This window comes from Astyanax mexicanus, chromosome 6, assembly GCF_023375975.1.
Source record: "Astyanax mexicanus isolate ESR-SI-001 chromosome 6, AstMex3_surface, whole genome shotgun sequence".
Classification (NCBI taxonomy): Eukaryota; Metazoa; Chordata; class Actinopteri; order Characiformes; family Acestrorhamphidae; genus Astyanax; species Astyanax mexicanus.
In genome coordinates this window covers 3135692-3158902 of record NC_064413.1, presented here as the reverse complement: position 1 = coordinate 3158902, position 23211 = coordinate 3135692, and the positions used below count along the sequence as shown (strand labels likewise).

The 23211-nt window shown below is 37.7% G+C and overlaps 2 protein-coding genes across 2 annotated transcripts; one reads left to right on the top strand and one right to left on the bottom strand.

The window, feature by feature from the left end:
* Window positions 1–475: 475 nt before the first annotated feature.
* Window positions 476–15037, bottom strand: gtpbp10 (GTP-binding protein 10 (putative)). Its single transcript, XM_007231145.4, has 10 exons — window positions 14843–15037; window positions 12900–13093; window positions 11471–11562; window positions 11016–11160; window positions 9140–9213; window positions 7388–7440; window positions 4700–4807; window positions 4539–4616; window positions 3597–3720; window positions 476–2041 (listed from the first exon to the last, which is right to left on the bottom strand). Exons 1-10 carry the CDS (start codon window positions 14873–14875, stop codon window positions 1791–1793), a joined length of 1152 nt encoding a protein of 383 aa, XP_007231207.2. The 5' UTR covers window positions 14876–15037; the 3' UTR covers window positions 476–1790.
* A 2272-nt stretch (window positions 15038–17309) lies between these two features.
* On the top strand, window positions 17310–20978 carry LOC125802355 (protein FAM237B-like). The gene is made up of 2 exons (XM_049480140.1): window positions 17310–17491; window positions 20201–20978. The coding sequence occupies exon 2, from the start codon at window positions 20253–20255 to the stop codon at window positions 20652–20654; it is 402 nt and encodes a 133-aa protein (XP_049336097.1). The 5' UTR covers window positions 17310–17491; window positions 20201–20252; the 3' UTR covers window positions 20655–20978.
* Window positions 20979–23211: the final 2233 nt, after the last annotated feature.

Sequence of the window (23211 nt, the reverse complement as noted above, 5' to 3'; positions counted from 1 at the left end):
AACCTCTGGAATATAATCAAGAGGAAGATGGATGATCACAAACCATCAAACCACCAAACTGAACTGCTTGAATTTTTTGCACCAGGAGTAAAGCAGCATAAAGTTATCCAAAAGCAGTGTGTAAGACTGGTGGAGGAGAACACGATGCCAAGATGCATGAAAACTCTGATTAAAAAAACAGTGTTATTATTCCACCAAATATTGATTTTACTGAACTCTTAAAACTTTATGAATATGAACTTGATTTCTTTGCATTATTTAAAGTCTGAAAGTTCTGCATCTTTTTTTTTGTTGTAGTTATTTCAGCCATTTCTCACTTTCTGCAAATAAATGCTTTAAATGACAAAAAATATATACAGTTGGAATTTGCTAGAAATGTTGTCTGTAGTTTATAGAATTAAACAACAATGTTCATTTTACTCAAACATAAACCTATACATAGCAAAATTAGAGAAACTGCCCACACTGCCAAAAGTACCAATTGATCTTTTTTAATAATATTCTATTTTCTGAGACAATGTTTTTTGGGTTTTCATTGGCTGTAAGTCATAATCATCATCAATAAGAGAAATAAACACTTAAAATAGATTACTCTGTGTGTGTAATAGATCTATATAATATGTGAGTTTTTGAACATTTTGAACTGAATTACTGAAATAAAGTAACTTTTCAATGATATTCTATTTTTTTAGATGCACTAGTATATCCACTAGATGGCAGTCATGCTGTTTCAAAGCTCATACGTTTCACAATTACACAACTCAATTAGTCCACACTGCAAGCAATTTTATGCAGATTATGTGATGTATTCTACATCATTTTGTCCAGTCCAGCCTAAAACACAGGAAACTTTAAATAGATGTATAATGAACTGGTCATTTACTAAATTCTCCCCTGTTGGAACAGTTGGTTCTCAGTAGTGCCTACAAAATAAATTAAGTTACATGTATGCAGAGCTGTAGAGGAATGTATGTATTTTATATAGAGGAAATCAATGTATCCAAACTTATAAACATATCCATATCTGAAGAAAAGAAAATAGGGCTGTATGATATTGGAAAAAAATGTAGATTGCAAACATTCTTTTTTTGACGATATATATCGTGATTTTAAACAATGCAGGGCTCATGACGTCACCAGCCCCACCCCAACCCACATGCTGTCTCGAGTCCGGACCAATCAAGAGCTGAGTCAGTGCCGAGCTCAACTCAAAACCCGAGGAAAACAGCAAAACAACAGTAATCAGCCCTTAAATAAGGCATTTAAATGGCTTTTTTACAAGTAAATACGAGTGTTTTCCTGGAATTAAAAGAAAGCCTGAATTCAGCTGTAACTGGAAATATCTGCGCTGCAAAACTGTGCTGAACTGAGGTGCACAGCTATCCACACGTGCTCACGTTTACAAGCACGTGCCCAACCATGTGGATGAAGGCCACGCATTTAGTTACCTCGTGTTTACTCCTGCTTCCTCCCTCTCGCGCTTCACAGGCAGCAGCAGCCTGTCGCTCACACAGACACAGAGACAGCGCTGTGTATCTACTTACTACTTCTTGTGTCAAGAATCAAACCATTGCAACATGACGTGTTTGATTTAATTGCCTTAAGTGACATCACACGTCCTGTGATGTGATTATTGATAATGATGATGATGATGCTTAAACAATATATCGTGCAGGCCTAGTAAAAATCCAGCTATTCCTGTTTTTGTATATCCTGAAGGCACATTAAAGGCCCATTCAAAAACAGCTTCCATAAACACACAAACACACAGTTCCACATTAACGCTCCCATTAAGAGTCCCAGGCTGACTGATGCTGCCCCCAGACGGGTTTAGTGACGACAGGAAGCTCCCTCCTCAGCTCCTTCAGCTTCTCCGTGCGCTGCTCCTCCGTCTCCACAGCGTCCTGCTCCTCCAGAGACTGCCGGAGGAGGGACTTCAGGCGGGACAGTCCGAGGCCGGTCTGAGCCGAGACCGGGACCGTGTGCTTAAAACTGACAAAACTGCTGGGGATCATCTCCTCCGGCAGGAGCTGACTCAGTTCTGAGAGAGAGAGAGAGAGATGGAGAGAAGGAGAGAAAAAAGAGAGATGTGGCGAGACAGAAAGGGAGAAAGGTGAGAGAGAGAGAGTGAGAAAGAGATGGAGAGAGACAGTGGAGAGAGCAAGAGACGAAAGACAGGAGAGAGATGGAAAGAGAGAGAGAGAGAGAAAGAGGGAGAGATGGAGAGTGAGAGGGACAGAGAGAGAGTTGGAGATGAGAGAGAGAGATGGAGAATGGGAGAGTGAGACATGGAGTGCAGTGGAGAGAGATGGAGACGGAGATGGAGACAGAGATGGAGACAGGAGAGAAAGAGAGATGGAGAGAGCAGGAGACAGAAAGAGGGAAAAAAAAGAGGGTGAGAAAGAAATGGAGAGAAAGATGGAAAAAAAAAGAGAGGGAGGGTGAGAAAGAGAGAGATGGAAAAAGAGAAAGAGAGAGAGGTGAGAGAAAGACAGATGAATACAGAGATAGAGATATAGAGATATAGAAAGAGAAAGAGAGAGAGAGAGAGAGAAAGATGGAGTGAAAGAGAGAGAGAGAGAGCGAGAGAGAGAGAGAGAGATGAAGAAGGGCAGTGAGTCAGGGAAGACCTTTGATATCAGACAGAAGTGTGCTCAAGCATTTAAAGATAAAGATCAGTGATATGATACAATCTGATCCACTGAAGAGACGAGGGCTGAGTGATGTGGGTCTTATATCACAATAAAATCACAATATTTTAGGGTGTTTATTTCTGACGATATGACAAAGAAAATCTGTAAACTTTTGTCTATTTTTTTAAAAAGGAAAATGCAGAATATTATGTGCACGCATATAAACAAATATACAAAATATACAAATACAAACAATGCTTTAACACAGCAAACTGCTAAAATCTGATGTTTTAGATCATATTTATAAAGAAATATAGCTGTGAAGAAACTTTTAAGCACCACTGTATCCTAGACCTCAACATGCTGTTCAAGTTATCTTTGGGTGGCCATAATGTTTTGGCTCATTTGTATACACCAATAGTAATACAATAAAATCATTTAATCAAACTGAAATGTTTATTAACTTACACTGTAGAGACATTTTTATTGCTACTACTACTACTAATACAGTACATTATACCACCGTTAGTTCCGACCCTGCAATGTGATTGGCTGAGAGGCGTTCTATGAGTGCCGTTATCAGCCGGTAATGTGCTGTAACCGAAGCTCTCCGTGTATTACTCCGCCACATACAGCACAGGTAACCTTGCAACCATGCAGCAGCGCTTACAAACCAAACAACGCAGCTACAAACAGAGCAACAATGAAACGATTTTAAATGGCGGTGTTTTTATAACCAAACAGATCCTATTTTCTCCTCCTCTTTACGTCAAAACCTTTTAATAAACAGTGATAATAGAACTGTGGTATAATCGCAATCATACATTCGAGGTTCGTGCTATAACGTGTAATATTGGCACTGCAATATTACACGTTACAGCACTCCCTCTTTTGTATTACTGCTTAAATAAATAACAAAAAAAATAAAAAAATTAAATACCATTTAAATACAATCACACTTACCCTCCTGATTCTCCAGCTGAGTTTCCAGCTCCTGGAGCTTCTCTTCAGCCTCAGGCAGGTCCATCTTATTCACCACCAGAATCGCCGGCTTCCCCAGCAGCTCCTCTTTATACAACTCCAGCTCCTGACAGACAACCAACATCAGCAATAGGAAAGAAGTGGGGTGGTGATAATCTAACATGCTGACCTCTCTAAAACTATTTTTTTTTTATTTTTACATTTTTAACTTTAAAGGACAAACAAAAAACATCCAATTTATTCTGCAAAAAAACTTTTAAAGCAAATAATAAGACATTAATAAGCGTCTAATTTGTGTTCCTTAAAATAAAGTGTTACCAAAAATACACCTTTTAATTAATTTTGGCCGTTACATGAAATAAACCAATCAGTGTGTCCCTTGCCATTCATCCCCTTTAAGAGCCAGGTGAGCTCTGACTTTGGCACGTTCGTATCTTAACAGCGCAGCTCTTTTTTTGTACGTCTCAGTAGAGACAGATACTGACCTGCACGTTCACGATGTGAAGATACACCAGCAGCTCATTTATTTAAGGGAATAGTAATGTTATTTTATTCTTTATTCTGTGTATAGTTGAGGTAAAAGTGCAGGTTATAGAAATGGACTGGAAACTGACTGTTGTCAGGGTTTAAATGAGTCAGTGGAGCTCCTGTGTTTGTTTTCCACCACCAAAATATATAATAGAAACATGCCTGAAATTTACCTGAACACACCTCACTTCCAGACCACCACACCAAACCATCAGTGTAGATTTATTCCTTAACTCTAGACGCTATTTTAACAGCGCGTGGGTGCTAACAGGTGTGAAAATAGACTGTTGACAGGATACAAGATAGCAAAGAGCATCACACCACGCCTTACACAGGCTGTACGACAGAGCCCTCAGTGTCTAACAGAGTCTTAGACTTTCCATCTGCAGGACTCACCTTAGTGAGCAGCTGCACCGCCTCAAACGCAGATCTAAACGGCGTGTTACTGGCCAGCTGAAACCCACGCACATCCACCTGCAGCAGAAATAAACACAGTTTAGACACTCAACACATTTTAGATTCATTCCGAACGTATTTAGACCTGTTCTTTAACTCACCACAAACATCAGCTGCCTCGTTCTCTCAACGTGCTTCAGAAACTTGTGGCCCATGCCTCTGTTCATGTGAGCTCCCTCGATCAGTCCGGGCAGATCAGCCACCGACACCTGAGCCAAAAAAAAGTCATCCAGAAGCTCAAATAAAACTAGATTACAGTTCCTGCAGAAACTGCGAGTGTGATCGCAGTGCTGACTCGTGGCTGGCTGCTGTAGTCTCTGCTGGTTGCTAAGCCTTTGCTAGACGGTTCCATGGTGGTTGCTATGGTGTTGCTATGGTGTCCATGGTGGTTGCTATAATGCTAGACTAGATTTAGACTAGATTTTTACTGTATTATAATATCTCAGGGTAGTTATAATGGTTTTTAAAGTTTAACTGAGTTTTAACAGAAACAAATGCTAGTGTAGCAGCATATATTGAATTTTATTTTTGCAAATTTAACCTTGGAAAGAGGAAACAGTGTATTACAAGCGAGTGTGAAAGAGATGAGATGTGAAAGAGTGTGTGAGAGAGACAGAGAGCGAGAAAGACAGAGAGAATGAGAGAGCAACAAAGAGTGTGAGATATCCAGTGAGAGACAGAAAGAAAGAGAGCCTGAGACAGAAAAAGACAAAGTGACAGAGAGACAGACAGTGTGAGAGAGACAGTGAGAAAGAGACAGAAAGGGTGAGAGACAGACAGAGAGTAAGAGAGACAGACCGAGTGAGAGACAGAGTGAGAAAGAGAGAGTGAGAAAGAGACAGAGAGAAACAGAAAGGGTGAGAGACAGACAAAGAGTGAGAGAGACAGACCGAGTGAGAGACAGAGTGAGAAAGAGAGAGTGAGAAAGAGACAGAGAGAGACAGAAAGTGTGAGAGAGACAGTGAGAAAGAGACAGAAAGGGTGAGAGACAGACAGAGAGTAAGAGAGACAGACCGAGTGAGAGACAGCGTGAGAAAGAGACAGAGATAGACAGGCAGTGTGAGAGAGACAGTGAGAAAGAGACAGAAAGGGTGAGAGACAGACAGAGAGTAAGAGAGACAGACCGAGTGAGAGACAGCGTGAGAAAGAGACAGAGAGAGACAGGCAGTGTGAGAGAGACAGTGAGAAAGAGACAGAAAGGGTGAGAGACAGACAGAGAGTAAGAGAGACAGACCGAGTGAGAGACAGCGTGAGAAAGAGACAGAGAGAGACAGACAGTGTCAGACAGAAAGGGTGAGAGACAGACAGAGAGTGAGAGAGACAGACCAAGTGAGAGACAGAAAGGGTGAGAGACAGACAGCGTGAGAAAGAGAACGAATGAGTGAGAGACAGCGTGAGAAAGAGACAGAGTTTCTGCCCTGATTTCTGATCACATGATCAGATCGGGGACATCCCTATTAGGAAGCCTTCCCTTGAGAGTAGGGACAGTTAAGTCAGGTAAGAAGGCGTCTCAATACTTTTGTCCATATCGCATATCTCTCTCCATCATTCTTAATCTGCATCTAAATAAAGGTGCTTCAAAATGTTCTCAAGTAATCCCATTAAAGAACTGCGTTGTTATATAAAATAAAGTTAGTTACATAAAGAAGCATAATGATAGTACTGGACAAAAATAGAATATTTATTTATAGCAGGGGTGTCCATTTGCGGCCCGTTTCCTTTTTTGGAGCGGCCCGCGAGGTATTTTAGAAATAAGATGAAAGTTGGCCCGCTGTTAAGCAGATTTTTATAATGTGAGAGTCAAGATTTGAACGCTAGGTGTCAGAAACGGGCCAAAGAGTCTAAAAGCGGAGAGGATGTGCATTTCTAGCACAGAAAAACGGGCCAAAGAGTCTAAAAGCGGAGAGAGTGCGCATTTCTAGCGAAGAAAAACAGGCCAAAGAGTCTTAAAGTTGGCGTAATTAAGGAGTTTAATATTAAGAGACATCATGAAATGAAACATCAATTTGAAAAATCTTAGTTTACACAACACTGTCAAAGATAAAGATAGTAAGTCAAGTAAAATGGTGTGTAAATAAAATAATCAGGAAAAAAGTATTATTTAAAGTGGTATATTTCATTATTTGTTTTATTACAGAGTCTGTGGCCCGTGACTTCAAATATATTTCTCCTTCTGGCCCCCAACAAAAAAAGTTTGGACACCCCTGATTTATAGAGATGCACACGAATGAAATTTTTTGGCCAAAACTGAAACCAAATTAAATTTAATAACTTGAAGAATACCAAGAATACCAAAGACGCTATTAGCTAGACGCTGCTGAAAAAAAAACCCTAACTTGAGAGGAATCACTGATATATTTAGACTTGATGTGTCTAAATCCAGTCAAAGTACTTTTACGCTACTCACGACCGCATAATTTTAGTTGCCAAATATTCAGTGCACTGCTCCAATCACGACCTGTAACATTCCTCTCACTCATACAGAAAATTACACCGAGAAAACAGGCAAAACGGAAGCACTACTGAGGTCACGCCCACTGAAGAACGAACTGATAACGGTTTATTATAATATTCAACCAATGAGAATCCACACGCAATCTACGCAATGTAAAAGAGGACCCTTACTCACGTATCATACGTATCTTTAACTGCAGGGTACACAAGGACAAGAAAGTGAGCGTGATGGTTGCCGTAGCAACGTCAATTTGCAGCACTTCAGCCGTTAATAAGGAGAAAATTCCATCATAAAAAGACGTAACAAAGCATTCCTGAGGTAAATAAACCCATACCTGCTTATGGTCCTCATACATGACCTTTCCAATCTCTGGCCTCAGAGTCGTGACTGAAAGAGAATTAAATTAAAGAATTTAAATGTTCCAGATAGCAGTTCATTTGGAGAATTTCTAAATTCCTGCTTATTAAATGAACCAAAAGCTTCAGATGTGAACAAAAAGTGAATCAGAGTGCTCTAATTCTGAAAAAAGTGCAGTTTAAAGTTTTGCTACAACTCAGCTACTCCTCATCCACTGAATTATGCAAAAACTTAAAACTAATTTTCAGAGGAGTGCATGCTCTTAGCTTTAAAACAAACTGTCAAAAAAAAATGTTAATACAGTTTTTCCGAGCATTTTATCGTATTTTTCAGACTACAAGGTGCACCAGATTATAAGACACAAAGTGACACTAGTTAGGATGCCTAAATTGAAGTGAACAAGTGCGTTGCCATTTTTCTCTTCTAATGGGGAAGAGCTGGGGAAAGTGCATAACTAAGCAAAACTGTAATTCTTAACAAAACAGGATTTTAATCTACACAGATTTCTCTCCTGAAATTAAAGCTCTTACGTTTATTTACAGTAAGCTTAGAATTACAATATTTTGTCTAAAGGTGAGTTTTCAGTGAAGTTTCTCCAGCACTAAGGCTGGGTGCAGCAGCAATAGCATTAGCTGCTAATCACAGCGCTAGCAGGAAGTAAATGAGTGTTCTTGTAACCCAGGATGCTATTAGCTAGTGGTTCGTCCCATGTAACTTGTTTTAACACAGTAAACAAGCAGACTACAGTCTAATATACGTGCCTCTGAATGGCAAAAGAGCTAGCACTTAGCACAGTTAGTGGCTAATGCTAATGCTGCTGCACCCAGCCTTTTGAAAAATTAAATGATTTTAAGTGCATCTAATATTCTATAAAAGTATGGTAGTATTTAAATAGGAGTGAAAAGTTAATCAAATTAATCTGATTAATTGAATTACTGTTTTAATACTTTTTTTCAAAATGTATGTAGCAGCGATTTACATATTTAACACCTTTTCTTAACTGATGTACAAGGAGTTAAAGATAGGAAATAAAAAAATAACTTTAAAAATTAGAAATAATAAATATATTTACTTTAAAAATATTTAAAAAGTATTTGAATTGAATGTAATAAAAACAATAGCATTACATGAGATTAAATTTGATATCTATCTATCTAATTTTTTATTTTTATTATTATTATTATTATTTTTTTTTAACAATATTGCCCAGCCATATTCAAATATTAGCAGCATGGACAGATTCTTTTTGATATTGACTGTTAATTAAAAAAAAAAAAAATTAAACCAATTAAACTTATAATAATAATAATAATAATAATAATAATAATAATAATAATAATAATAAAAAAATAGCATTTATTAATATATACTTATTTAAAGTATTTAAATCGATGATAATGGAAACAATAGCTTGTGTATCATTTTGAATGGCTTTAAATGAGATTAAATTTTACTTCTTTATTTATTTATTTTTTTGCAATATTGCCCAGCCCTATTTAAATATCATCAGCATGGGCAGAAACCTTTTTTTTTTTTTTAAACCAGCACTCTCAATGTGTGCAGCAGAGCGTTTATCATTTCAACTCTGTTCTTATGAACTCTTGTGTGAAAATAAATCAATATTCCCTATTCACCCTTATTCATTCTGACTATGAAATCAATGTGAATTGATTTGATTGATTTTGTAGATTCTGTTTGTTGGAGCTGTTGTGCTTTTGGTTGTACTCACATGGATAGCTGGCGATCTGCGGAGTGGCGTGAGAGAGGGCGGTGAGAAGAGAGGACTTTCCTGCATTAGGAAACCTGATTAAATGAATTAATGAATGATCAAATTAATATAAAATAATATACAAACAACTGTGTTGGTTTTTACACCTATTTACACCTGCAAATTAAAATGATACATCAATTTACACGTCATGCATTTGTTTTACATAAGTAAAATAAGTGCATAAGTATTACTTATCTGATACAACATTACAGATGTGTAGCTTATGCTTCCTTTATGGTATCAAAAGTTTTTTTTTTTTTTATTTAAAATGAATAGACATATATTTGCTTTTGTATGCAGCTGAGCCATTTGCGCTAAAAGCTGTAAGAACAGGTAACTACGATCATCCGTATTCAATAGCGCCATTAAGCTTCTTTCCGTAGCAGTGGTACCTTCAGTGAAATCACTATAAATACAAGGCTTTCATATATTCTTAGCTTATTCAAACCGCTTACTTCCAGTTACATCACGTCCCTGACCTCCAGACATTAACATAAAGCCAGCCTCATCATCAAGACCAGATAACGAGAAGAGACGAGTCCTGAAAACTCCCATTTAAAACCCGACCTGTCAGAATAATTACGCTATCGACTTGTCGCTCAATATATGGACATGATCTCAATTTTGTTTTCCTGACCTTGATGTCGTCTATTGTGTTTCCTGCGTGAGAATTAACGTCACCAATACTGTAACCAGTTGCGTAGGAACCAAAACACCAATAACCGAGGCTTCACACTTCACACAGAGAGCGTACTGCAACAGGTGAAGGTGCCAAACCTACTTGAGAGTATTGTTACTGCAATGACAATGTGCAAGTTATAGAAATAATGTTAATACTATAACTTAATACTATTAAGTGACAACCTTAAATTGCTTAATTTAGCATACAATGCTGTAAAAAACATTTTTTTGATTTTTAAAATAATACTAACATAAATTTAAAATTAATCAGACATATTTTAAACATATATAATACATGTAATAATGATAATTTCCTTTATTAAGGAAACAAAACATATCCAAATCAACCTGGACCTGTGTGAAAAAGTGTTTCCTTCTAAATCTAATAACTTTGTTATTAGTTGTGCCACTCTTGGCATTAAGAGCTGTAATCAAGCTTTACTGATAACTGGCAACGAGTCTTTCACATCTCTGTGGAGGGATTTTAGTCCACTCTACTTTACAGAATTGTTTTAATTTAGACACAATAGCTGTGTCTCAATTCAGGGGCTGCATCCTTCCAAGGACTCATTTGAAGACCGTGGAGCAACTAGGCTGTCCCATTTAGAAGACTCCTTTGAATGCGGCACTGATTCTTAACTTAACACTGATCTTAACTGAGGCCTTAAGTAAGGCCTGCAGTTCTTTGAATGGTTTTCTGGGTTCTTTTGTGACCTCATGGATGAGTTGTCCATGCCCTTTTAGAGTAATTTTGGTAAGCCAGGCACTCCTGGGAAGGTTCACCAGTGTTCCATGTTTTCTCTATTAGTGAATAATAGCTCTAAATATGATTCACTGGAGTGGCAAAGCTTTAAAAATTACTTTGACATCTATTAGTCTTTAAAAAAGGTTACAGTGATTTTGTTTTCTCATCTGTTGTTGAATTTCCTCAGATCGGGGTAGAATTTGTTGCTTTTATCTGCGTCATGTTGTCAGACAGGTTCTACTGAAGTGATTTTATTCTACAGGTCTGGCTGTAATCAGGCCTGGTTGGTCTAGATTGCTTTTCTCCTTAATAAATGAAATCATAATTTAAAATCTGATCATTAATAGTCTACAGTCACACTGATCATGCTTGTGCGTATACGAGTGAGAGATGATTGGTTACTCTTACCCAACTAGACCCAAATCCGCGATGAGCCGAAGATCCAGGCATATCTGACGGAATTGGCCCTTACTGGGTAAAAAGCCAGAGTGAAGAGCTCCTCCTTGGCCGCCTCTAGCCACCAAAATCCTGTCGCCTTCACAGTTCAGCTCTCCTACAGGGGAAGACAATCATAAATCATGAGCAAAATGGACAAAATGGACTGGTGGACTAATGAGTCTCATGGACGGCCGCATTTTTCGCACCGGATTAACTTTTATTTTTTTTGGGTGAGTAAAGCGCTTCCGTTTATTTACAGTAATCTTAGATTCCCAAATTTCTCCAACACTAAGGCTGGAGCATTAGCATTAGCGGCTACCTGCTAGCTTGTTATAACTCAGTAAACACGCAGGATACAGTCAGATATACTCCCCGCTGAACGAGGAAAGAGCTGGAAAGAGCTAGCGTGGTTAGCGGTGGTTTACCTAGGATCTTCCCATTATCTGTGGTTATGGAGATCCCAACTGGAGCAGGGATTTCAACATCATTCCCTCTCGCACCTTTCAGCGCACGGATACTGAAAGCAACAACACAAAAATATAAGTTATTATTAAGAAAAAAACAGTTAATGAAAGTGAGACAAAAATATTATACATGAAAAAGATCCAATATTACATCTAAAATGCAAAAGCATTGCATAATCAACCAACAATGATTTAACAAATCGAGTAAAAACTATTATTTACAAATAAAAAAAAAAACACGTAACACTGGTGAATCTTCCCTATTTTCTCATTTTATTGAGATTTTAAGTGATGGACCAACACAAAGTAGCACTTATTTGATTTACTTACTCAAAGTCTTAAAATAATGATTTGCTATCGCAAAATAATGACTTACTACCCTAAAACAATGACCTACTGTTTCAAAATCTTCAAATAATGACTTACTATCTTCAAATAATGACTTACTATCTCAAAATAAAAAGATGGCATCTCAAAATAATGACGCACTATCTCAAAATAATGACTTAAAGACTGTATTTTTATACTTTTATTTTAATTTTTTATTTTATTGTATTTATATGTATCGTTATATCTTATCTTATTGTAACTTTGTGTACTATACATACCTGCTGCTGGATGTCTAGAATTTCACCTCGGGGATCAATAAAGTACCTATCTATCTATCTATCTATCTATCTATCTAATGACTTACTACCTTAAAATAATGACTTACTGTTTAAATATCTTAAAATAATGACTTACTATCTCAAAATAATGACTTACTAATTCAGAATCTTAAAATAATGACTTACTACCTTAAGCTAATGACGTACTATCTCAAAATAATAAGATGGTATCTGAAAATAATGACTTACTATCTCAAAATAGTGACTTGCTATCTTAAAATAATGACTTATTATTACAAAACCTGTGCTTGATTGTTTTATTATAATTATTATTTTAGGTGTGCTTCCATAAATTGCAATAATTTTCACTGAGTAAAAGAAATGACACTATACCTATGAGGGGTATGGTTTGGATTATGAGAACAATGGTGAACCTTCCCAGGAGCGACCGGCCCACCGAAATTACTCCAAAAGGGCACGGACAACTCATCCAGGAGGTTTCAGAAAGAAAAAAAAACCCGGAACAACAAAATCCAAGGTCTAAGGATTTATGTTTTAATTTGTGATGGTCTTTTACTTAAGATCTCAATAAAATACATTACGATTTGTGTTTGTAATATGAGAAAAACTGAAAAAATTCCTTTTAAAAAATAAATAAATAAATAAAAAAACACAGCTAGAAAATAAATAGCAGTGGCTTAAAAAAAGCTTTAAAAGGCAGAGCATAAAGAAGAGGAAAACCCCTTTACATTTGAAGAGGAGGGATGACTGAACACACGTACCTGCTGTTGGAGCCCACGCCAGCCACAAAGCGCTTCAGGGGATACCTGTCCTTTATCCGCTTCAGGGTGAGGTCTTTCTTCGCCACCACCCACACGTCTCCTCCGTTTCCACCATGCCCCCCCAGACGGGGTAAGCCCATGCCCCCGCTCCCCCCTCGCACGTACATCCGCAGGTTATCCACAAAGTTCCCATACTGCCACCAGAGAGAGGAAAAACATGTCAAGACGAGTATGGAAGAACATTTTAAAGGTTTAAAAAAGTTAATGTACAGGTTATAATACATTATAGTAATGTACAAAAATTAGACCATTTTAAAATAAGCTTCTGTGACTCTGACCTAACTATTTATAGGTATATTTTTGAGTAAAATGAACATTGTTGTTTTATTCTGTAAACTACTGATGGCATTTCTCCCAAATTCCAAATAAAAATATTCTCATTTAGAGCATTTATTTATTTGCAGAAAATGAGAAATGGTCAAATTAACTAAAAGGATGCAGAGCTTTTAGACCTCAAATAATGCAAAGAAAACAAGTTCATATTCATTAAGAAACAACGACAGTGCTAAAGTTTTATTTATCTAAAGGAAGAGTTCAATATCAATCAATAATTGGTAGAATAACCCAGATTTTTAAATCACAGCTTGCATGCGTCTTGGCATGTTCTCCTCCACCAGTCTTACACACTGCTTTTTTGTGATCTTAATGTTTAATACCATAGTTTTCCAGTTTGGAGATTGGGCTGGCCATGACTTGATCATGACTTGAGCATTTGATGGCCTGGTGTTGAGCAAAGCTGACCTCTTTAGTCCAATTCTTATGATATTTTGCAAACTCCAGTCTGGGTCTTCTTTGGTTCACATTGAAGAAAGTCCTTTTTTAGCTTGAGTCCTGCCTCTAAATGATTGTTTTGAAATGTTCTTTCCATGCAGTTCACCCCAGCTGCCATTTGCCATTCTTTTTATAGGTCCTCATGTGCCTCATGTAATAATGTAAGATGGAAGTTGGTCACAAGCCCTTAAAACAAGCTGAACTGCTTGAATTGTTGTGCCAGGAGTGGAATAAGGTCACCAAAAAGCAGTGTGAAAGACTGGTGGAGGAGAACATGCCAAGATGCATGAAAGCTGTGATTAAAAATCTATGTGATTCCACCAAATATTGATTTCTGAACTCTTAAAACATCTGCATTGTTGTTTCTAAATTAATATGAACTTGATTTCTTTGCATTATTTATGATTTGATTGCAAATAAATGCTCTAAATAACAATATTTTTATGTGTAACTTGGGAGAAATGTTGTCTGACGTTTATAGAATTAAACCACAATGTTCATTTAACTCAAACATAAACCTATAAAGAGTAAAATAAGAGAAACTGATCATTTTAATGTTGTCTCATTTTTATATATAAAAAGTGGAATACGTTAGTTCTGCATATGACCTTTGCAATAATCAGTGCCATAATTAAATACTTTTTTATAATTTATATAAATATTAGATTTACTAATATAGCTAAATTGTATGTTTCTTGAGTAAAACTGTAAACACAACTAACAGTATGAGAAATAAACAAATTTTTATAAATTAATAAGCTAGGCTAGCTTGTTAAATGTTTTAGTGTGCCTAATATAATTCAAAATAAAAGTCCCACATGCAGAGTGTTTCAGAGTGTTTCTCAGTGTCTCTTTTAACCAGGTTATATAATTAATTGGTCAGAAGTGCTGCAGCAGTATTTAAGGTGGAATTGTGTAGTTATAAAACAGGCGCTGCTGGTTATTAGAGTTAATAATAATAATAATAATAATAATAATAATAATAATAATAATAATAATAATAATAATATAAACCCGGTAGCTCTGGGTTAGTTAACGTTAGCTTAGCTAAGTTAACGTTAGAGGACAAAATAACCCGCAGCAGCAGCAAAGGACTAACATCATCTACCGACCTTCCTCCAGCACGCCCTGCTGATCCAGACCATACCGAGCCCCGCAGCCCGGCTCCCCTCGCTCAGAGCCCGCGGTGCTGCCTGCGGTTCTTTAAACACGCGCTGCGGAAATCAGCGCTAACATCTGAACCCACTCACTAACCGGCTAACGCTAACATCTGAACACCCGCCATGTGCGCAGAGGAACAGGAAAACTGTCAGGTCTGGGGGGCGGGGCTAGAGCACTGCCGACTGCACTGCACATCCTACTATTGGCTGAAGTCTGTGTCAATCCCTCAGAGGGATAACGGCATTTATTTTACTCAGTGAAAATGATTGTAATTTATGGAAGCCCATTCCCGCCAACTAAAATAATAATAATAATAATTAAAAAAACTTTTTTATTTTTATTAAGTATTAAGTAAACTGCTATCTTATTATTTTAAGATACTATTTTAAGATACAAAAAATACAAAAAATTACTTACTCTCACAAAATAATAGTGTCTCAAAATAATGACTTACTATCTCAAAATAATGACTTACTATTTCAAAATCTTAAAAATAATGACTTACTATCTCACAAAAATGACTTGCTATCTCAAAATAATGACTTACTATTTCAAAATCTTAAAAATAATAACTTACTATCTCACAAAAATGACTTGCTATCTCAAAATAATGACTTACTATCTCACAAAAATAACTTACTATCTTAAATAATGACTATCTCAGAATCTTAAAACAATGACTTACTGTCACAAAATAATGAAATAGTATCTCAAAATAATGAGATGAGACTTAATAAAAAATGTGCTGGACTATTTTTTTATATTTTTTAGGTGGCAGGAATGGGCTTCCATAGTTTCCAGTTGGGAGTACACTGTGAGCGGCTGGCTGGCGCTTTTCACTTTCGCGCGCGTGTGTGTGTGTGTGTGTGTGTGTGTAAAGAATTGTATAACCTGTGTCAATTGTGCAGAAATTTCATTGTAAAGTGTCCTTGGGCTCTAGAATGCGCCATTATTTGTAAAAGGAATAATAACAATAATAAAATGTCTAAATAAATTAATGTGGAAGAATTTGCCTGGCCTGAACAAGGGCCTCAAGGGCGTAGGGGAGGTTGGCAGAGTGTATAAAAATAAGAAGGAGATGACACATAATACTTAACATACCAGCTGCATTGTGAAATTTATAATGGAGCCATACAAATTCTTACATGTAAAATGCACACTGTGTCCAGCTCTCTTAATATTTCAATATTCCAATATGCTTGGAATGAATTAACTGGAAACCCAATGAAAAAGCCAGGCCATGCCAAATACCTTCACCCAAAAAAAATATGTTCTTGTGGCAGAATAGAAGAAAAGCCTCATAAAGATCTTCAAAAAGAACATATGGGTGCATCTCACAAAATTAGAATATTTTTGAAAGGTTTCTTAATTTCAGTAGTTCAGTTCAAGATGTGAAACCCATAGATTGTATAGATGTATTCTATTTTAAGCATTTATTATTATTTATTTTGCTGTTGATGGTTATGGCTTTTAGCTAATAAAGCCTAAAAGTCCTGCTGGAAAAGGAAATCCGCATCTCCATTAAAGTTGTCAGTAGCAGAGGGAAGCTGTAAGATATGAAGTGCTGTAAGATTTTGTGGGAAAACGAAACTGCACTGACTTTAGACTTGATAATAAAACACAGTGGATCAACACCAGCAGATGGCATGTCTCTCCAAACCATCACTGATTGGTGGAAACTTCACACTAGACCTCAAGCAGTTTGGACTGTGTGTCTCTCCACTTATATTCTTGACTTTGGTCCCTTGATTTACAAATAAAATGCAAAATTTACTGATGATCAGTGATCTGGTCTTGATCTGACCTAGCTATTAAATATACTTCTTTTTAATTTGGCTAAACTGCGCAGTTTTTAATATTGAATATTTGAATTTGAATATTTTAATTAGCCAGATAATACACTTCTATGGTCAAACATTGTCTCCATGCTGCTCCATGCTGTTTAAACACTAAGAGTGCGGTATGTGCAGCGTTCACTGCTCAAATCTGCGCATCACGTTCCATCGAAAGCACTGTGTTTAAAAGAGCAGCTGCAAATTTATCAGCAGTCTGTTTTATCCACTATAAAAACTTGCATCTTAAGAAGAACAAGTGCGATTAATCACAGTTAATCACAGAACATTGTTGTGATTAATCTGATTACATTTTTTAAACGATTGAAACGATTGAAACGATTGAACGATGATTCTTTCTGATGCATTATTATTTATGCAGCTATGGAGATATGTAGACATTTCAGACTGTTTAAAATGAAGCGAAATGAGTAAAAAGTATACATATATATAAAAAAAAAGAAATCAGTGAGTAACAGGTGAATGCCACAAGTCATACTGTAGCTACTTCACAGCCGCCCACCTCCTCCCCCCCTGGCCTTTGTGATGATGGTACGGATGGACTGCGTCACACGTCCTGCTGAAATTGCTTCTCAGGTCATTTGGTTTTGCGTCGAAGCCCCTGAAGGACCTTCATACACACTGACGTTACACACAGCAGAGAAGGTGAAGGTAGGAGGAGGAGGTGGAGCAGCGAGGAGGGCATACACTCGCTCACACACACACCAGAGGAGCTGCTCGTTCACTCAGCATCCGACTGCAGAGCAGGTAGGGCTGCTTTACCATCATTCCAGGGCTTTCGCTCAACTTTTGGCTTCATAAGAACACTTTAAACCAAAGGGGTTCTGACAGGAGTAGTGAGAAAGGGTTCTTGCACTTTTTTAAAAAGCAAATCTACAAGTGGTTTCCCTTGTGTTACTTTCCATGTATTTAAAGAACCATTAAACCAGAGATCTGATTTAACCATTTATCTAATCTAGTTTTAGATGTAGATATATTCTGCAACAAAGGCAAGTGCCATTGCATTTGTTTCTTGGGTCCATTGACCATTTTTATGACCACTTTTATGACAAATTTTACTAATAATTTCTTATTCTAGCATGTTGTTTCTAATTTCACTGGACTATAAATTGGCTTATTGGCTTAAAAAGGAGTAGAATATGGTTCTTCTAATGGTTCTTTAGACAAAGCTATGGTCCTACTGTATATAGAATCATTCCAAACTCAAAGAACCATCTCTAAAACAACAAGAACATCCTATTGAATATGATTATTTATATGAAAGTTCCTTTCAGAAATTGTTCTAGTTTTGGAACTTTATTTCTAATTTTACTGGTCTATGAATTGGCGTATTGGTTCTCAGAGGGTTCTTTAAGAAAATATATGGTTGTACTGTATATAGAATTATTCCAACTCAAAGAACCATCTCTGAAAACAAGAACATCCTGTTGAATATGGTTATTTAAAGTTACTCTCAGAAATGGTTACATATTTCTGACTGTAGGTGTGTATAGAGAGTTTGCGGGAGAGCTCCTGGATTTGACCAAATTACCAAAAGTTAAACTAGTTTTAATTCCTAGACCTAAAGATTGAGACTGTGTCTGAGCCAATTATATGTCTGAACATTATACAAAAGATTATTCCAGAGTTGGGGAGCTTCATAAGGAAAGGCCCTTCCCACTGTTGAATTCTGGGAACTGGTAGGAAGCCAGCACACTGTGATCTGAGTAATCGTGTAATATGAAATTAGATCATGTAGGGCTTTATATGTCAAAAAAGAATTGTATGAGCAATATGGAATTTAATTTCCATATTACTGCCAGAGCAGAGCTGATAGAACTGGGGGGAAAAGATCAAGTTTTAGGTTTTAGTAAAAACGCTGGTTGTGCCATTTTGACGTAGCATGCATCTAGCATCCAGAACATTCTAGCCCTGATATAATGAAGGAATTTATTTATTTTACAAGACTTAACTAAAATATTTGCTTTATTTAATATCCAGAATTCAGCAGTAATGCAATAGTGGTAAATGTAAAAATAACAAGATTACTTTGTGGACTGTTTTGCCTTATTTTACCAAGCATGTATCCCTCCATCATGAATGCTTTTCGCAGTCCTAACCCTGCAAATTTTTGTGGTGTCCCTGCTGTAACTCTGAAAGGGCTTGTTAATGAGTTGATTAGGTGAATTGGGTGTGTTGGAAGAAGGAAAACACTTATGCTGTGCTCCATGTGAGCGTTTTTTTTATCTGTGGCTGTGTTTGTATTTTCTTTGAAGGTGGAAAATGCTAACCTGGTCAACTGCTTGGTTTTGTTGGTCATACTGGTCAACCAACTTGGTGATGTAGCTTTTAGAGGCATTAAAGAGGCTTTTAGACATATTGTTTCATTCAGCATTACTATGAACAAATCTGGAACTCTCAAGAACAGTGTGGAAAGCAAGCTTGATTATGGTGGCCATGCTGGTCAACCAGTTTGCTCATAATGGTCATGCTGGTCAACCAGCTTGCTCATGTTGGTCATGACTGGTCAACCAGCTTGGTGATGTAGCTTTTAGAGGCATTAATGATGCTTTTTAGACATATTGTTCTATCTGCCACTACAATGAACAAATGTGACTCTAGAACTCTGGAAGTTTTTTAGAATAGAGCACTGGCCAACAAGCTTTAATATGTTGGTCATGACTGGTCAACTAGCTTGGTTTTGGTGGTCATACTGGTTAACCCTCTTTGGCTTTGGTGGTCATACTGGTCAACAAGCTTGGTCAATTTTAGAGGCATTAAAGAGGCTTTTTAGACATATTTTTTCATTCACCATTACTAAGAACAAATCCAACTCTGGAACTTTTTCTAGAACAGTATGACCAACCAGCTTGGTCGTGGTGGTCATACTGGTCAACCAGTTTGGTAATGCTTGTCATACTGGTCAACCAGCTTAGTCATGGTGGTCATGCTGGTCAGCCAGCTTGGTGATGTAGCTTTTAGAGACATTAAAGAGGCTTTATAGGCATATTGTTTCATCTACTATCCAGCATTTTCAACTAGCTTATTATGTTGGTCAACCAGCTTGGTTTTAATTTTCATACTGGTCAACCAGCTTGGTGATGTAGCTTTTAGGGGCATCAAAGATGGTTTTTTAGACATTTTGTTCCATCCACCACTACTGTGAACAAATCTAACTCTAGAAGATTTCTCTAGAACAGAGTATTTCCAACAAGCTTGATTCTGGTGGTCATGCTGGTCAACCAGCTTGGTCATGTTGGTTTTGACTGGTCAACCAGCCTGGTGATGTAGCTTTTAGAGGCATTAATGAGGCTTTTTAGACATATTGTTCTATCCAACACTACTATGAACAAATCTGACTCACTGCACAGTAATCATTTTTGCAGCTCTACATATATCTGATATTTACATTCTGTGTTTCTAATAATACAATACATAAAACTGATTATTAATTCCTGAACATTTCTCGACTTTCAGGTTCACTGCAGATTTTCCAAACCTCATTGACATTCGTCTGGCACATTTGTCCATGGATCCCAGACTGGACGCGTCAGCAGGGCCTCACGGGGTCAAGTGGTGGCGTCTCGTGGGCGTGTACGGCCTTCTGCTGGCCGTGGCCTCGTCCTGCACCCTGAGCATGCCCGCCATTCTGAGCGCTGATTCCGGCGCGCCGGCACAACTGGGGGAGATCGACGGTGCATGCTGGGATGCCTCGTCGCTCGCGGTCATAGAGGCTCGTAAGCTACACCTACCCAACAGCGTGGAGGCCTTCTGGGACTTCATGGCTTACCTGCACACGTCCCCGCAGCCGGGCCACCACAGCGCGTTCATGAAGCTCGCGCAGCTCTTCTGGGAGCGCTATGTGGACTGCGTGCTGTCACGTGCCCACGGACTGGGCAGGAGGGGGACTATAATAATCAGTAGAGACTGATTTAATACCTGATAAGTCCTGATAGTAGATGTCCTGGGGTCCTGGTGGGCGGTTCCGGTCCTGGACAGCTTAAATAGAGCTAATTAAAGAAGCCAGGACCTCGACATCCCATCCAGTGCTGTCTTCTCTGTTGTCCCATGTTGTTCAGCTAACAGATAGACTACTGTGTGTTTTAGAGTGTGTTCACTTCCTGTCTTAATGAGGTTTTAATGAGGTCATTGTCAGAAGGACAAATCATTTTTTACATCCCTACCCCTCCCCCTTAATTTCAATAAATAAAACAACCTGACGGTGTAATTTGCTTCTTTGCTCGCCACTGTTATGTCTCAAACTAGCTCCACCCACTGTAGGTATAAAATGGACTTTGGGTGTAGTAAAACATGATTAAAAAGAACTTACCTTTGTAGAATAGCTCACCACCATTCTCCTATAGCTTTCTGAAATCCAGTAATTTTGTGCGGTATCGGGACATATTTTGCCCCAATAAATAGCTTTTTACACCGTTATCCAGCTCAAAGTAGCTCCACACCTCCTTGCTAGAATCCGGAAAGCCCTGACATTTAAAACGAGGCATTAATAACTTAAAATGTGCAGAAGAAGCTAATTAAAAACCACTGCTAGCTTCAGCTCTGAGCGCCGCCATCACTGTACTGATAATAACAAAGACATACATATATATACACATAGACTCCGCAAAGCCTGCCTTCTGGCGCCGGCTGCTATGGCAGAAGGCAGGCCATGCGGAGTCTATGTATATATGTCTATGTTATTATCAGTAGCTGAAGCTAGCATTATGGGGTGTACAAAATTACAAAACTGTACAATTAAAATTGTAAAATTCTGAATCTCAGAAAGCTGTAGAAGAGCGGTGGTGAGCTATTCAACAAAGGTAAGTACTTTTTATCATGTTTTACCTCACCAAAAGTCAATTTTACACCGGAATTTTCCTGTAAGGTCTACAATGGCGCTTGAAAGATTTTTTTTCCGATATTTCTGCATAAATATGACCTAAAACATCATCACATTTTCACACAAGTCATTTACTTGTTCATTAATTTCTTCTTCTAATAGTGGACTCATAAACATTAACATAAGCCAATGTGACAGAGGCCTTCAGTTGCTTAGAAGTTACCCTGGGGTAACCTTTGTGACCTCATCAACTATTCCATGCCATGCTATTGAAGTGATCTTTTGTTGGTCGGCCAACATTTTCTTCTGACTTTGGATTGGTTCTCTTTATCTATTTTTGATTTGTTGTGAAAATCTGATGATGTTTTAGAAAAGCATTTGATTTTGGTCATGCTTGGTCATGCAGATCAATGAGCCTGGTTTTGATAGTAATTGCGTCAACCAGCAGAGTCTTGCTGGTCTTGTGCTAATGTGAGTTAAACCACTTGGTCATGTTCGTAATGATGGGCGATCTACTTGCTCATGAAGGTCATGCAGGTCGACCAGCAAAGTCATGCTGACTGATTAACATGGTTTTGCTAGCAACCAGCTTGGTTATGGTGGTCATACTGGTTAGCCTGCTTGGTCTTGCTAGTCATGCAGGTCAACCAGTTTGGTCAAGTTGGTGGACCAGCATGGTCAAGCTTGGTCATGTTGGTTGTTTAGCTTGGTCAAGTTGGTTATGTTTGTAAAACATCATTCTACCCTTTACCAAAAAAGGAATAAGGCCCACAACAAAAAGAACACAGTACCTACAGTCAAATACGGTGGAGGTTTATAGATGTTTGGGATTGTTTTTGATAGGTTTTGGGCCTTCCAGCAGGACAATGACCCCAAATAATCTTTGAAAAGCACCCAGAGATGGATCTTAAAATTGCTGTTGGGAGAAGGCAGCCTTCAGATATCAAATATGAGAGACCTGGATCAGTTAGCAAAGAAAGAGTGATTTAGGGATAGAGGGATTTAAGAAGTGATTGATTTTACCAAGGGGTGTGCAAAGGAAACATTTATAACTGCAATCATTTCTGTGATAAATACTTCATTTTCTGAAAATATTTCAGGGGTCGTGACTATAAGTGTGGACCGTGACTTTTGCACATTACAATAAATATGTCCTTCATTTTGGCAATAAGAGTGTAAAACATGATATATGATATATTAGTAAAATAAATGTGAATTCAAATAAATGTAAATGCAATAAAAGTAATGTGGGCCCAGGTGTGATTGTCCCCTTACACCAGCTACCAATCAGCTACAGCCTAATTGCCATGACTGACTCTATGGATGCAATTTGGTTTATTTCTGAACCCACAGCATCAAACTGATATATGTTATATGTTTGATGATTCATCACGCTATTACTTTTGAGTGTGAGTGTGAGTGTGTGTGTGTGTGTGTGTGTGTGTGTGTGTGTGTGGGTGAAACCTGACTGCATCTGAGAACAGCTGCATGGCGGTTTTAACACATCAGATTGAGTTCAGGTGGAAGCTGATGATGACTTCAGAAGCAGGAGTGAAAAAAGTAGATTAAAGTATATTAAGCATTATTATACTATAGTGCACTAAAAAAGTGTTCTTGTAGCCACATTAATTATTATTAATCAGTATAT

What these genes read in the sequence shown, in the direction of transcription:
- LOC125802355 (XM_049480140.1), top strand. Translation starts at nt 20,253, where the DNA reads ATGGATCCCAGACTGGACGCGTCAGCAGGGCCTCACGGGGTCAAGTGG.
- gtpbp10 (XM_007231145.4), bottom strand. Translation starts at nt 14,875, where the DNA reads ATGGTCTGGATCAGCAGGGCGTGCTGGAGGAAG. An exon ending in GCGGATTTGGGTCTAGTTGG is followed by an intron (nt 9,214 to 11,015) that starts GTAAGAGTAACC and finishes TCATTTAATCAG; the next exon opens with GTTTCCTAATGCAGGAAAGT. An exon ending in CGAGGCAGCTGATGTTTGTG is followed by an intron (nt 4,617 to 4,699) that starts GTGAGTTAAAGA and finishes TTTCTGCTGCAG; the next exon opens with GTGGATGTGCGTGGGTTTCA.